Source organism: Lissotriton vulgaris, chromosome 4_1 (genome assembly GCF_964263255.1).
Source record: "Lissotriton vulgaris chromosome 4_1, aLisVul1.2, whole genome shotgun sequence".
NCBI lineage: Eukaryota > Metazoa > Chordata > Amphibia > Caudata > Salamandridae > Lissotriton > Lissotriton vulgaris.
In genome coordinates, this window is record NC_141691.1 from 1,905,822,206 (window position 1) to 1,905,836,231 (window position 14,026).

General features: G+C 51.4%; 1 protein-coding gene across 7 annotated transcripts in view; it reads left to right on the forward strand.

Annotated features, from left to right (window-relative positions):
- Nucleotides 1-14,026, forward strand: part of PHF20L1 (PHD finger protein 20 like 1) — a 648,585-nt gene that overhangs the window by 184,323 nt on the left and 450,236 nt on the right. For all 7 annotated transcript variants that reach the window (XM_086966240.1, XM_086966239.1, XM_086966235.1 and 4 more), the window contains one exon: nucleotides 5,609-5,688. In XM_086966240.1, coding sequence (XP_086822366.1) covers nucleotides 5,609-5,688 — 80 coding nt within the window. The remainder of the gene's footprint in view (nucleotides 1-5,608; nucleotides 5,689-14,026) is intronic.

Genomic DNA, 14,026 nt, shown 5'->3' on the forward strand with positions numbered 1-14,026 from the left:
CCAAGAACCCTAACTCCAAAGACCGATAACCTACCTGGAAACATATAACCTCTTTTTCCTCATATAATAACAGTGACACTTTTTCTCCCCAAAAGTTACAAAGTGTCGTCTTTAGAAAACGAGAAATATTCCTTAAAAATCAGTCGAATACCAAACGCATTTTCTCAACTGTTTTCAGGAAATATCCCAGTGCTGAATCTAGGTATCTAGCACTGAGTAAGAAAAAGTGTTGTTAACATGACTTACCTGCTAAGTGAATTTCCTCCCATAGGATAACATTGGTGATTCTATGTGAAAAAGTTTGTCAACTTTTGAAATGCAATAATGTTCTTTAAAAATCGTACTTCTAAATAAAACGCATTTACTCACCTGTCTTCAGGAAATGTCCTGGGGCAGAATTTAGGATCCAGCCCTGTGTTAGCAAAAGTAATCTGAAAAGTAATTGACTGCATTTTACTTAAAAAGCCCATTCATTTGAATGTACTATACCTGCAATGTGTTGCAAACGGCTTCCTTAAAACTGTAACCAAAACCAGAACAAATTATACTGGAATTTTGAACTGTGTGCATACAAGTAATTTACTACGGCTGAGTATTTTTATGCTTACCTCTGCCAAGCTTGCTTGGTTCTAGAAATGAAACAGTATATTTTTTATACAAAAATAATTGGCCTAGAGTTCAGTTCTTGAGTGTGTGAATTCATTTGCTGACTGAGTGTGTACATCAAATGCTTAACACTGTCCTCTGATACTGACTTACTGTTCGACCAGGCTACTACTTTAGAGAGTAAGGTTCTATCTAACTTTAACCTCTGCCAAACCTCTGGAGACCCTTGTCTCTATACACACTGTACCTCACTTTGGTGCAGTATATATAGAGCCAGTTACTTACAAACACTTGTGAGAAAGTGCCCTCTTTCTGCATGATTGGCCCCACTTTTTGCTGAATTGCTGATGCGCTTTGACTGAGTGTGCCCTGGGCTCCTGCTATCCAGGTACCCAGGGCCTATATTTTTCCCTAAAACTGCATTAAAGCCTAAACCCAATTTGACATCTAGCTGCAGGTCAGCCCCTGGTAAATGGTACCCCAGGTGCCCAGGGCTCTGTGACCAGAGAAGGCCTCTAAGGGATGCAACACTTAATGTGCCACCCTTAGAGTTCCTGTACCTTCACACTGCCTTTGCAGTCTGCGTGTTTTGGTGCAGAACATAGTGAAGAGTCGACGTGGCACACAGGGGTGTGTGCCATGTCGACTCTTCACTTTGTTCTCTAGGCATGGCACACACTGGTGTGTGCCATGCCTACAGCCCACTGCCATAGCATAGGCCAGTCACCCCTCTAGCTGCGTGCACTATACCAGTGGTGAGGGTACAGGCGCATAAGCACTGTACCCCTACAGTGTCTACGCCCATTCTTAGACATTGTAAGTGCAGTGCTGCCATTAAGAGTATATGGTGCTGGGAGTTTGTCATTACGAACTCCACAGCACCACAATGGCTACACTGAAAACTGAGAAGTTTGGTATCAAACTTCTCAGCACATTAAACCTACACTGATGCCAGTGTGGGATTTCCTGAAAAATGCACACACTGGCATCCTAGAGATGACCCTTGAAAACTTACCTACCACTAGTGTCCAGGCTGAGTGGCTGCCTTCAGCTGCCACCACAGACATGTTTCTGGACTCCTGGGTCGAGAGCCTGCTCTGCTCTTGTGGGCCTGAAACAATGCACATCCTGGGACGAGGTACCAAGCCTCCTCCCCCAGGATTGGCATGGTTCACGAAGGGGAAGCTTCAAAGTCTTGCTGCCTTTGTGAGCTTCCCCAGGCCACTTGCAGCAACTGGTCCCCACTGGTTCTGACCACCACTATGGGCGAGAGAACTGGCAGGGAAAATAAGTGAGGAAGAGAGGTGTGCCCACCTCTGCCAACTCCACCCCTCAGGTGGGTAAGGCGAGGTGAAGTACAACTCTTAGTCCCTGCCAAATTGCAGATGGGGGGACTCAGACAACCAGGGAAAGGCTTATGCCCTCCTCCCACTGGAGGGTGGCATAATAGGGGGTGTTCGACCCCAGGGAAGGGACCCATTGTCCCAATCTTTTTACCTACCTGTACCACCCCTAAATCTAGTATGTAGGGGCACCCCTGAACCTTGCTTCTGCAGACCAGAAGAAACTACGAGAAAAAAAGGAAAAAGGACTGAGCAGCCGTGCCGAAGCTAATAAGAGGAAGACGCCCACTGACTTGGCCCCAGCCCTAACGGCCTGTCTCCAACTCGAACCGGCTCCTGCGAAATCCCGGTGTGTCCCGGAGCCAGCAACCTCAAACCCCGGAGATACTGCCTGCCTTCAACCACAAAGAATGTGTCTCCTATGAACACCCCATTTGTTCAACTCCAGCCTTGGGTGGCCAAGCAGAGTGTGCCTAACCAACCCCCAACATCCCAACTTACCTCTCAAAGTGGAGGTCGCACCCAGAAAACCTTTGTCCCCAAGCCTGCAGTGCCTTTGCAAACCGGAGGTTCCCTATTGCAAACGGGGCTCTCAACGTCGAAACAGCACCATGCACCCGACCGCCCTAGAGCGGCTGAGGGTGCACCGTTGGTGCTACTTTGTTTCCCAATTTGCCCTGAGCTAAAGTCCAGGAGCTTTGCTACCTCAATCAAGTGGCCTGCTCGTCAGCAGCCCTCAACAAGAGGTCCCTTATCCCCCTTTGGATAACATTAGTCCTTCGCACTCTGCTCCTGGCCACCTTAGTGCCACTGAGGATGTAATAAGAGTGCATCCACGACCCTAGGGGACCCCCTGAGTCTACCCCAGAACTTTAGCTCCCTCTACCGATTACTTACACTAAAACCGATAAAACTATTTTCAGCCATAGGATAACATTGACTGTTTTTCTTGGAAAAGTTTCTAAGTGTGGAGTTTGAAAACCTAAAGAACTTCTTTAACAACGTACTAACAAAAACAATTTTACTTACCTGTTTACAGGAAATGTCCTGGTGTAGTATACAAGTATACAGAAGAAACAATATGGTGAGGGAGGGCCTAAGGGAGTTTATAGACCAGACAGAGACACATTCCCTAACTGAATGCAAAAAACACAAGTGTCAAAGGGTCTAAGAAGTCTATGTGCGGTTCATTAAACTAACAAAGATCAGTGTCAACTCATCTAACAGTTGTAGAAAAGCATTGATGGATATTAGTGATCACTAGCAGGATACCCATCAGTCACCACTCGGAACCGCCCTTCATCATTTGGTGAATCTACTTATGCTGCTCTTTTAATATTGGTGGAGCGAGCATAGAACATAATAAAGTTAGTCTTATTTCTGCTCCCTCACCCGATTTTATTTTTCACTCACTAATCACACTTTTTCACAGCACTGCAAATCAGTCACCCTCATTTTCTATTGATGGGTAGTTTGTGACACTCTACCACCTTTGGCCACTACTAGGTTCTTAAGAGGTTATACCATCTGACCTTCCATCTGAACCAGTGGTGTACCGATTTTGTGGTTAACAGGAATGCCAAATGATGAAGGGCGGTTCCGAGTGGTGACTGATGGGTATCCTGCTAGTGATCACTGATATCCATCAATGCTTTTCTACAACTGTTAGATGAGTTGACACTGATCTTTGTTAGTTTAATGAACCGCACTTCTTAGACCCTTTGACACTTTTGTGTTTTTTGTATACAAGTATACTACACTGTGTAAGAAAAGTAATTTCAAAGGTAACCTACCTATAGTTTTACTGAAAATCCTATGCAAAGTATATGCACTGTATTGCATTTCTGAGAAACAATACTGTAAGTCAAAACAAACTGCATTTGCAATTGCAATCCAAACTGTTACAATCTGTATATTTACTGCAAAGTACTCCTCACTTACCTGTGCCAAGCGTGCTTGGTTCTAGGAAATACAATAACTAAAATAATATTTTTACACAAACAATTGGTCTGAAGTTCAGTCTTTGAGTGTGTGAATTCATTTTCTGACTGAGTGTGTAAAACAAATGCTTAACACTGTCCTCTGATAAAGCCTTGGTGCTCAACCACACTGCCACAAATAGTATATACAGAGCCAACTTCCTACACCATGTTGCTGCTCTTTTAATTCCCTTCTTACCAAGTTGAGACTCTACAAATCAAAGATGAATCTTATTGCGTCACTCATGCCTCGTTAGTGGGAATATCCACATTTTCTTCAGATCCTTTCTACTCTAAAAGAGACTTTCTGATGGGCCAGAACTGCACTTTGAATGTTGGACTGAATTGTCCACTGTAGCCTTCCAATGCTGGACCTGACTGCCTGGCTCTTGAGCTGTTGCAATATTGATAGTTAAAACTTTGCATGGAGATTCTGAAGGAAGAAAATTGTTCTTCTAAATCATCATTTGCATTCAACCCCATAGAGAAACATCCAAAAGGTAGCTTTTTTAGGAAGCTGTTGTAGGGCCACGGACTGTCAGTTATTACTTGCTAGTATCCTATATAAATACCTTATTTTACCACCGGTGTCTCAGTGCGACACTTTGTTGCACTCCGTTGGATAGCTAAGTAATTCCCTTTAGACAGTTGACTTTAGGTAACAGGGACACAACCAGTCAAACCTCATTATTAGGTGGTGGTAAGGTTAAGAAAGTCAGCTATAATATGTCATGGTACATACCACTAAATAACAAGATTAAGATGAGTTATTGTCAAGAAGAATAGGACTTTAATGTATCTTAAAAATATTTGTTACTGACAGAATACTCTTAGACAGCCATGATTTGCCAGAATCTTTCAAGGTTGAGATGTAACCTCAGGAATTAGCAATCCAATGGGCTGGGTTTCCCAAAACATAAACCCCCTCGTCAATGCAAATCCTTAAGGATCTGTGAAGAAGAATCCTAAATCTGTGGCAGGATTATGATCTTTAGACTTTTGGAAGAACATTTCTCCTGCAGGTAGATCTGAGTTTGTGCAAGTTATGTAGATACTGGAACCCTCCCACCAACTGTTGTTATGGACCAATCTTGTATAGCACCCTGGATAACTTGGTGGGTTGAAAGCTCAGCCTGTAAGCTTCCCGTGCCCATGGAAAACTAAAATGTGCCACTCCAATATATTACATTCCAAAACGCCACCACCACAAAAATCACAGGGATCCCATACCAATGAAGTCAATGGTGCTCCTCCAAAGATCTGTTCCTGAACTCATTGGTGACTCTGTATCGGATTGTTTATTTCTGGTTATGGAGGCAGGCTATCGGTAGGCTATCGGTAGTCCCAGAAGCAGTTTAGGGCCAATTTTCTTGTGATTTTATTAATGTGCTTATCTGTTTTTCCTTTTTAAAGGTGGTGCAATTTTGTGTTTCGTTGAAATCATAACATTGACTAGACATTAAAGTTATTAAGTGTTATTTACTTTCATGCCTTTCAAGTATGAGAGTGAGCATGCGGTTGACAATGTATTATAGTGTCAGCACGTTTCTGATTTGTATTTAATGAGCACAGAATGTATGCATGATTTTAACATTGCACTGCAAGCCTGTTATTTTATGTTCAGCACCCTCTTTGCTGAAAATATTGTCTTTCTATGCTAATATATATATATTTTTTAAGGTTTCCTTGCATCGAAAGCTGTTGTTGTGGATGATGGTGTTAAAAAAGAATGCAGCAGAGCACCATCCTCTTTGGGTCAGGTATGACACTGGATTTCAAATAATTATCAAATTCTAACTGCACCATTTTTTTCCCTGTTGTATTGATATGGCACATGTCTATCTCCTAACTCTTCATTCATATTTTATTAGCATTGAAGACACAAGAAAGCAATAACCTGTTACCTTCAAAATGTATATTTTGTTAGTTATTTAAACTCTATGTGGAGGCAAAAAAGAGGAAGAAAAACAGGATGATGATGATGAGTTGCCTATGATTGTGCTTGGAGATAAGTAGGGAGATTACATTGAAACAATGTCAAGTGCAGGTTCCCCACCCAGTAGCATTGGCAAGTTCCACTTACTTTTTGAGAGGGCATTGAAGAGGTCACCTCAATGGAAATGGGTTGCTTTACAATTTCCTCAACCCATTCAAATGATCAGTCAAGGCCACACTTATTCTTGGCCATATTTGGCAAAAAGGTCTTTCAGAACCATCCCAGCAATGGTTCCTAATCTTGAAAATAAACGAAACACCAGAGAATATTCTTATCTTACCTGCTTAATCAAACTCCTCATGACTGATTCAGTTTTGATGTGCTGCATTGGACAGCCAATAAAAGCCAGTTCTTACACAGCTATAGGAGCATCAATAGCCATGGTGGTGCAATTCCCCCTTCCACATGATGGCCTTTGTTTCTTAGTGTTTCACTTCAAGTTTGAGTTCCAAATAGGGGCCATAACCACCCACATTTGCTGTTTGTATCTTTTTAGTATTTCCAATATCAGGGACCTCCGAGTAGAAAGAAGTGAACAAGTGCTGCTTCAACTTGACATGGAATGGGGGTAGAGATGGAGCAGACGTTTTTTTGACCTTAGCCACTCAGGATTGCTCAGCCGTCATGGCACTGGTTAAAAATAAGTGAAAAAACAATGAGGATCAACCTACATGTGTTGCCTCGAAGCTTGTCCTCTATAGGGCACCCATGGTCAATTATGAGTCTGATTGAGTAGGTCAGCAGCACTGATTGATGCTACTTTGTACAACCTAAAACCTCACTCAGACTTTGAAGTCACCAACTGTCATGCGTGCAGCTGTTCTTTATTCCCTCTCCAAACAGACCCTTTAGACTATTCTGTTAACTCTTGTGCACTTCTCATCCCCCTTTTTAGGGCTCGCCTGTTGTGCGCAGCACAGCTGGCAAGCTATATAGGGGCTTATCCAGTCTTTATCCACACCACCACTGGCTGGCGATTCCTTGCAGTGCATGAAGCGCGTGCACAATGCCACCAGCCGCCTGCCTGCCTGCCTCGCATTACCACATCAAAGGCAGCCCTCCCAGCTCATTTCTCACCAGCTAATTATTCACGGCCGGCCCGGCCGGCCGGCCGTACTTTCAGTTTCACGGCCGGAGGCCGTGTCTCCTTTTAAAACTTGTTTCTTTGAGGTATAAAGAAATTAGAGACAGGCGTTTTATTTAGGGATTGTGACTTCCATGCATGCTGATTACCCATTCCGGGGACAGTTCAATTTCTATTTTCCACCTGCCCTGAACAATTGATAAATCAGCATCTCTAACCAACAGAATGCAGGGGCTATTCGGGAGATTTCTCTTTAGAGAGCAGGGCAGAGAAAGCCAAGTAAGGCTATGTCTTCCCACCTTTCCCGCGCACGTGAAGGGGCACAGACGTCAAACACCATGCCTTTGAAATGCACCAACCTTTCATTAAATCTCAGATCCCTTAAAAGCAGAGGCCGATACCGCACGTTTTCCCTCCAGCTTGCCATGTGTCTTGCATTTCCGCCTCGTTTCTGGTGCTTTCTGTTTGTTCTTCACAGTCATTAACCGCCGCCTGCCATTAGAAGGCTGTAAAGTATTCCATGTGCCATTAAGGCGTCCGAGGGTCTTTGAATGCTGAGTGCACGCATCCGCCTCTTTCATTACAAACTCAGCTGTGACTCCAGCGCCTTAGTGACAGCTCCAATCTCTCATCATGTTAGTCACACCGAAAATATCTGCACACAAGGAAGGAAGACGGAAAAGCTACCAGGTTACAATGTCACAGACACACAACTCCCTCGAGATTCGGGTTTTAGCACGAACTCGGAGTGTGGAGTAGAGTTGTGTGTGTTGAGTGTGCTCCCCAAACATATTGCATCATAATTTGCACGAAGCATACCTGCAGCTCAATTTCTGTGTCACCCTCCCCTATCAAGGCATTTTTTTTTCTGAGCAGTGTCATAGCTAAGTGGGTTAATGTGCATGTTGTAGAGAACTGTGTGCAATTTGAAGATCATGGGTCCTGCGCTCACTAATGCAGCTCTCATTGTTAATGTGTCTATGGCCAGTGCTGTAACTTTCGTGAAAGTTGAGGTGTGTTCTCTAAAGGGCATGACCAAAAAAAGTGTAACTAGAAATCCTCTCTAAGATGCATGGCCTACGTATTATGGCTGTGGTTTAAAACCCGTGACCTGGCATGCATGAAGAAATTGAATGAACGCCACATAACAGATTTATTTGTACTGTACTGCACAATTGGAACGAAACTAGTCGTTCCATGGTCAGCAGTTTAACCACTCTGATGCTGAGTGAGTAAGCACTCAGATTCTAATATTGCTAAACAAATTTCTTGAAGTTGATTTGAAATACATCTCCAGATAATGTACTATCCGTTGTTTTATTACAACATGAGTGTTCTGACACCAGGGCCTCCTCGTAATAAGACCATTGAATCCTGCTCCACCGAGGCACCCATCATACAGCTCCACCGATGCACCCACCACCCAGCTCCACCGAGGCACCCACCACCCAGCTCCAATAATGCACCCAGCTCCACCGAGGCACCCACCACCCAGCTCCAATAATGCACCCAGCTCCACCGATGCACCCACCACACAGCTCCACGTACACAGCTCCACAGATGCACCCACCACACAGCTCCACCAATGCACCCACCACCCAGCTCCACCGATGCACACAGCTCCACAGATGCACCCACCACACAGCTCCACAGATGCAACCACCACACAGCTCCACAGATGCAACCACCACACAGCTCCACAGATGCAGCCACCACACAGCTCCACTGATGCACCCACCACACAGCTCCACTGATGCACCCACCACACAGCTCCACCGATGCACCGACCACACAGCTCCACCAATGCACCCACCACACAGCTCCACTGAGGCACCCACCACACAGCTCCACCGAGGCACCCACCACACAGCTCTACCATGCCCCACCACACAGCTCCACCGATGCACCCACCACACAGCTCCACCGATGCACCCACCACACAGCTTCACCGATGCACCCACCACACAGCTCCACCGAGGCACCCACCACACAGCTCTACCATGTCCCACCACAGAGCTCCACCGATGCACCCACCACACAGCTCCACTGATGCACCCACCACACAGCTTAACCAACACAGCTCCACTGAAGCACCCACCACACAGCTCCACTGAGGCACCCACCACACAGCTCCACTGATGCACCCACCACACAGCTCCACTGATGCACCCACCACACAGCTCCACCGATGCACCCACCACACAGCTCCACCGATGCACCCACCACACAGCTCCACCCATGCACCCACCACACAGCTCCACCGACACAGCTCCACCGATGCAGCCACCACACAGCTCCACCGATGCAGCCACCACACAGCTCCACCGATACAGCCACCACACAGCTCCACCGATGCAGCCACCACACAGCTCCACCGACACAGCTCCACCGACACAGCTCCACCGATGCACCCACCACCCAGCTCCACCGATGCACCCACTACACAGCTCCACCGACACAGCTCCACCAATGCACCCACCACACAGCTCCACAGATGCACCCACCACACAGCTCCACCGATGCAGCCACCACAGAGCTCCACCGACACAGCTCCACCGATGCACCCACCACCCAGCTCCACCGATGCACACACCACACAGCTTCACCGACACAGCTCCACCGATGCACCCACTACACAGCTCCACCGAGGCACCCACCATACAGCTTCACCGAGGCACCCACCATACAGCTCCACCAAGGCACCCATCACACAGCTCCACAGATGCACCCACCACACAGCTCCTCCGAGGCACCCACCATACAGCTCCACCAAGGCACCCATCACACAGCTCCACAGATGCACCCACCACACAGCTCCACCGACACAGCTCCACCGATGCACCCACCACCCAGCTCCACCGATGCACACACCACACAGCTTCACCGACACAGCTCCACCGATGCACCCACCACACCGCTCTACCGATGCACCCACCACACAGCTTCACCGAGGCACCCACCATACAGCTTCACCGAGGCACCCACCATACAGCTCCACCAAGGCACCCATCACACAGCTCCACAGATGCACCCACCACACAGCTCCTCCGAGGCACCCACCACACAGCTCCACTGATGCACCCACCACACAGCTCCACCGACACAGCTCCACCGATGCAACACAGCTCCACCAATGCACCCACCACACAGCTCCACAGATGCACCCACCACACAGCTCCACCGATGCAGCCACCACAGAGCTCCACCGACACAGCTCCACCGATGCACCCACCACCCAGCTCCACCGATGCACACACCACACAGCTTCACCGACACAGCTCCACCGATGCACCCACTACACAGCTCCACCGAGGCACCCACCATACAGCTTCACCGAGGCACCCACCATACAGCTCCACCAAGGCACCCATCACACAGCTCCACAGATGCACCCACCACACAGCTCCTCCGAGGCACCCACCATACAGCTCCACCAAGGCACCCATCACACAGCTCCACAGATGCACCCACCACACAGCTCCTCCGAGGCACCCACCACACAGCTCCACTGATGCACCCACCACACAGCTCCACCGACACAGCTCCACCGATGCACCCACCACCCAGCTCCACCGATGCACACACCACACAGCTTCACCGACACAGCTCCACCGATGCACCCACCACACCGCTCTACCGATGCACCCACCACACAGCTTCACCGAGGCACCCACCATACAGCTTCACCGAGGCACCCACCATACAGCTCCACCAAGGCACCCATCACACAGCTCCACAGATGCACCCACCACACAGCTCCTCCGAGGCACCCACCACACAGCTCCACTGATGCACCCACCACACAGCTCCACCGACACAGCTCCACCGTTGCACCCACCACACAGCTCCACCGAGGCACCCACCACACAGCTCCACCGAGGCACCCACCACACAGCTCCACCGAGGCACCCACCACACAGCTCCACCGAGGCACCCACCACACAGCTCTACCATGCACCCACCACACCGCTCCACCGACACAGCTCCACCGATGCAGCCACCACCCAGCTCCACCGATGCAGCCACCACCCAGCTCCACCGATGCAGCCACCACACAGCTCCACCGATGCAGCCACCACACAGCTCCACCGATGCAGCCACCACACAGCTCCGACACAGCTCCACCGATGCACCCACCACCCAGCTCCACCGATGCACCCACCACACAGCTCCACCGATGCACCCACCACACAGCTCCACCGATGCACCCACCACACAGCTCCACCGATGCACCCACCACACAGCTCCACCGATGCAGCCACCACACAGCTCCACCGATGCAGCCACCACACAGCTCTACCATGCCCCCACCACACAGCTCCACCGATGCACCCACCACAGAGCTCCACCGACACAGCTCCACCGATGCACCCACCACCCAGCTCCACCGATGCACCCACCACACAGCTCCACCGATGCAGCCACCACACAGCTCCACCGATGCAGCCACCACACAGCTCCACCGATGCACCCACCACCCAGCTCCACCGATGCACCCACCACCCAGCTCCACCGATGCACCCACCACACAGCTCCACCGATGCACCCACCACACAGCTCCACCGATGCACCCACCACACAGCTCCACCGATGCACCCACCACACAGCTCCACCAATGCACCCACCACACAGCTCCACCGATGCAGCCACCGCCCAGCTCCACCGATGCACCCACCACACAGCTCCACTGATGCACCCACCACACAGCTCCACCGACACAGCTCCACCGATGCACCCACCACACAGCTCCACCGATGCACCCACCACACAGCTCCACCGATGCACCCACCACCCAGCTCCACCGATGCACCCACCACACAGCTCCACCGATGCACCCACCACACAGCTCCACCGATGCACCCACCACACAGCTCCACCGATGCACCCACCACACAGCTCCACCGACACAGCTCCACCGATGCAGCCACCGCCCAGCTCCACCGATGCAGCCACCACACAGCCCCACCGACACAGCTCCACCGATGCACCCACCACCCAGCTCCACCGATGCACCCACCACACAGCTCCACCGACACAGCTCCACCGATGCACCCACCACACAGCTCCACCGATGCACCCACCACACAGCTCCACCGACACAGCTCCACCGATGCACCCACCACACAGCTCCACTGAGGCACCCACCACACAGCTCCACCGAGGCACCCACCACACAGCTCTACCATGCCCCACCACACAGCTCCACCGATGCACCCACCACACAGCTCCACCGATGCACCCACCACACAGCTCCACCGATGCACCCACCACACAGCTCCACCGATGCACCCACCACACAGCTCCACCGATGCACCCACCACACAGCTCCACCGACACAGCTCCACCGATGCAGCCACCACACAGCTCCACCGATGCAGCCACCACACAGCTCCACCGATGCAGCCACCACACAGCTCCACCGATGCAGCCACCACACAGCTCCACCGACACAGCTCCACCGACACAGCTCCACCGATGCACCCACCACCCAGCTCCACCGATGCACCCACTACACAGCTCCACCGACACAGCTCCACCAATGCACCCACCACACAGCTGCACAGATGCACCCACCACACAGCTCCACCGACACAGCTCCACCGACACAGCTCCACCGATGCACCCACCACCCAGCTCCACCGATGCACACACCACACAGCTTCACCGACACAGCTCCACCGATGCACCCACCACACCGCTCCACCGATGCACCCACCACACAGCTCCACCGAGGCACCCACCATACAGCTTCACCGAGGCACCCACCACACAGCTCCACCAAGGCACCCATCACACAGCTCCACAGATGCACCCACCACACAGCTCCTCCGAGGCACCCACCACACAGCTCCACTGATGCACCCACCACACAGCTCCACTGATGCACCCACCACACAGCTCCACCGACACAGCTCCACCGATGCACCCACCACCCAGCTCCACCGATGCACACACCACACAGCTTCACCGACACAGCTCCACCGATGCACCCACCACACCGCTTCACCGAGGCACCCACCATACAGCTTCACCGAGGCACCCACCATACAGCTCCACCAAGGCACCCATCACACAGCTCCACAGATGCACCCACCACACAGCTCCTCCGAGGCACCCACCACACAGCTCCACTGATGCACCCACCACACAGCTCCACCGACACAGCTCCACCGATGCACCCACCACACAGCTCCACCGATGCACCCACCACACAGCTCCACCGAGGCACCCACCACACAGCTCCACCGAGGCACCCACCGATGCACCCACCACACAGCTCCACCGAGGCACCCACCACACAGCTCCACCGAGGCACCCACCACACAGCTCCACCGAGGCACCCACCACACAGCTCCACCGAGGCACCCACCACACAGCTCCACCGAGGCACCCACCACACAGCTCCACCGAGGCACCCACCACACAGCTCTACCATGCCCCCACCACACAGCTCTACCATGCCCCCACCACACAGCTCTACCATGCCCCCACCACACAGCTCTACCATGCCCCCACCACACAGCTCCACCGATGCACCCACCACCCAGCTCCACCGATGCACCCACCACCCAGCTCCACCGATGCACCCACCACCCAGCTCCACCGATGCAGCCACCACACAGCTCCACCGATGCAGCCACCACACAGCTCCACCGATGCACCCACCACACAGCTCCACCGACACAGCTCCACCGATGCACCCACCACCCAGCTCCACTGATGCACCCACCGACACAGCTCCACCGATGCACCCACCACACAGCTCCACCGATGCACCCACCACACAGCTCCACCGAGGCACCCACCACACAGCTCCACCGAGGCACCCACCACACAGCTCCACCGATGCAGCCACCACACAGCTCCTCCGAGGCACCCACCACACAGCTCCACAGATGCACCCACCACACAGCTCCACAGATGCACCCACCACACAGCTCCACAGATGCACCCACCACACAGCTCCACAGATGCACCCACCACACAGCTCCACAGATGCACCCACCACACAGCTCCA